This window comes from Tribolium madens, unplaced genomic scaffold, assembly GCF_015345945.1.
Source record: "Tribolium madens isolate multiple individuals breed KSU strain unplaced genomic scaffold, Tmad_KSU_1.1 Scaffold_19;HRSCAF=116;Tcas5.2_LG9, whole genome shotgun sequence".
Classification (NCBI taxonomy): domain Eukaryota; kingdom Metazoa; phylum Arthropoda; class Insecta; order Coleoptera; family Tenebrionidae; genus Tribolium; species Tribolium madens.
The window spans coordinates 932,897-935,537 of NW_025400983.1; the positions used below are offsets into that span (position 1 = coordinate 932,897).

At 32.4% G+C, this 2,641-nt stretch overlaps 1 protein-coding gene across 1 annotated transcript in view; it reads left to right on the forward strand.

Annotated features, from left to right (window-relative positions):
* Window positions 1–2,641, forward strand: part of LOC123010397 (receptor-type guanylate cyclase Gyc76C-like) — a 67,644-nt gene that overhangs the window by 50,226 nt on the left and 14,777 nt on the right. The window contains exons 6-10 of the mRNA XM_044407265.1: window positions 1,253–1,399; window positions 1,450–1,649; window positions 1,697–1,865; window positions 1,913–2,082; window positions 2,151–2,441. Of these exons, the coding sequence (XP_044263200.1) occupies window positions 1,253–1,399; window positions 1,450–1,649; window positions 1,697–1,865; window positions 1,913–2,082; window positions 2,151–2,441 (977 nt within the window). The remainder of the gene's footprint in view (window positions 1–1,252; window positions 1,400–1,449; window positions 1,650–1,696; window positions 1,866–1,912; window positions 2,083–2,150; window positions 2,442–2,641) is intronic.

A 2,641-nucleotide genomic window follows, 5' to 3' on the forward strand; every position in this document is an offset into this window, starting at 1 on the left:
TCACCTTTAAATAATATACAAACTTACTTCCTCTCAAAGTGTAAATTCTTCATTTTCACTTTCTATTATTTTGATAAATCTGGAATTAAAAAACTGAGTTTTTTTTAATATTGGTCAAATAAAACCTTTTAAAACTCTTAAAAACCAATCATACGAGGTAGAAGTTTAACTAAGATTAAAAAAAAAAGTAAAAAACACAAAAAAAATTGATTTAAATTTTTTTTCGCCCATTTTTTACTTAAAATTGAAAATACGTATACAAATTTTAACTAATTATTTTATTTATTTTGAAAATTATATTCTAGAAAGGCAAAAATTTATTTCAGTGCGTTTTTTATTAATTTTATGTACTTTTTTCGTTTTAAACACACTCAGGTTGTAGAAAAAAATCTATTATGTCTTAAAACGTCAAAAAGAAAGATTAAATTTATCAAAAAATCGCTTGTGCATAAAAATTTTTTTGGATTTTTTCCCCTTTTTGACTCATTCCTGCGATTTTAAGATTGAGTAACATTGAAAAATGTGACAGATGAAATTTTTGTGAGTGTTGCCAACTTAATTTTTAAATCGTTTTATTACACTGATATTTGATATCAAAATAAATGATAAAAGTGATTGTTGCTAAGAAAATTTCTTTAACAGCAGGGTCGCCAACTAAAGAATGTGTATTCGAATATTAAAAATAATATTTACTAATTTTGTTTTTTTAGAAAGGCAAAAATTTGTTTCAGTTCATTTTATATAATATTTTTTAAGTCTCAAATAAACTGACGGTTGTATAAAAAATTCTATGATTTTTTAAACAAGAAAAGAAAGATTACTAAAAAAGTTGCCAACATTAATTAGTGTTTTTTATTAATCAATGTTGTCAACTTATTTTCACAAATCACTTTGACCCAAAATTAAAGACACTATGCTTTTTGTGTTGGTTATACTGATTATACAATTTCAAGCAGCAGTGTTACCAAATGAAAAATTAAATTTTTGATCACAATAGTCTCTAATTTTGTAACTAAGTTGGCAACACTGGATAATGTATGGAGACATAGGTGTTTATTAAACATTGTTGCCAACTTATTTTCAGAATCATAGAGCACTTTAACCCAAAATTTAATTGTTGATTTTACTGATTTAGTAACAGTGTTACCAACCGTAAATATTTTTTTTATATATTTAATGTAATTTTTGCTAATTAATTTTTCTGTAATGTCATTTTAAGGCGGTTTATTTGAAATATTTAAAAATTTTCTAGTCTACGTTTTTTTGGGCGGTTTGACCTCTTTGCTCGACCTCATGATAACCATGCAAACAGCCCAATTATTCGAAAATGGGGAATACATCGTGATTTATGTTGACACAAACACCTACTCGGAAAAAGAGGCTCACAAATACATTTGGAGTGAGTTTTTCCCCCAATTTTAACCCCAAAATAGCCAAATATGTTTCCAGAACCGGCAATTTTCGACAAATACGAAAATTGTTTAAATAATGATTACAACGGACTACTGAAACGTGGCAAATCCTTATTTGTGGTAGTACCAACAGCACCGACTGAAAATTATGAAAGTTTCACTGAAAAAGTCCGGTATTACAATTCGCGAGAACCTTTCAATTTCGAAACTTCCGTTTTGCTGAAATCGTTCGAAAAGGTGAGTTTCAGGTTGATTTCGACTGTTTTTTTTGAAATTTTTTTCAGTATGTGTCAATTTACGCCGCCTACTTGTACGATTCGTTCAAACTCTACGCAAACGCTCTTCACAAATTGTTGTCCGAAGAACCGGTTTTAACCGACGAACTGATCGACGAAATCGCGAGTAATGGGACCAAAATCGTCGAAACCATCATCCGAATGAAAACCTACAAGAGTAAAAGCCCAAAAACCTGAAAATTTGTGACTTTTGTGGATTTTCAGGCATCACCGGCGCCACCATGAAGCTGGACAAGAACGGCGATTCGGAGGGAAATTTTTCAGTTTTGGCTTTTCAGCCCGTGAGCGGCGACCAGCACGTCCATGGAAATTTCTCGTGTCCGTTTCAGATGCGGCCCGTGGGTCAGTTTTTCCAGCAATCGGGCGATTTTCCAGTGAGTGAGTTTGTGTTTGAAATTTTCAATGTTTCACCCTTCAACTTGGTGGTTTTTTCCCCCGAAAGGAGTACAAGATTTATACCAACACCCAGATCCAATGGGCCGGGTCCGATAAGCCCAACGATGAGCCCAGTTGTGGGTTTAATAACGAATTGTGTCCCAAACCCAACACCCATCTTAATAGTATCATAGCGGCGGGGGTTTTGGCCATTTTGCTCTTCTGCGCGGGGGTTATCACGATGAGTATTTACAGGAAATGGAAAATCGAGCAGGAAATTGAAGGGCTTTTGTGGAAAATCGACCGCAGTGAGATACACAGCTACTTTGAGAGGGATATTGTTTCTAGTCCAAGTCGGGTAAGTGACACTTTCTGGGCCTTTTAATTTAGGAAAAGTAAATTTGAAATAAGTAAAAAAATTGGGGGGAAAACTGTTATAAATTTAAGCTTGGATGTGTGAAAAATTGAAAATTTGTAAAAAGTTGACGATGAAAAAGAGTGAAAAATTGAAAAATTTGTTAAGATTCTTGGTATACTTTTTTTTAATTAATTTTTTGA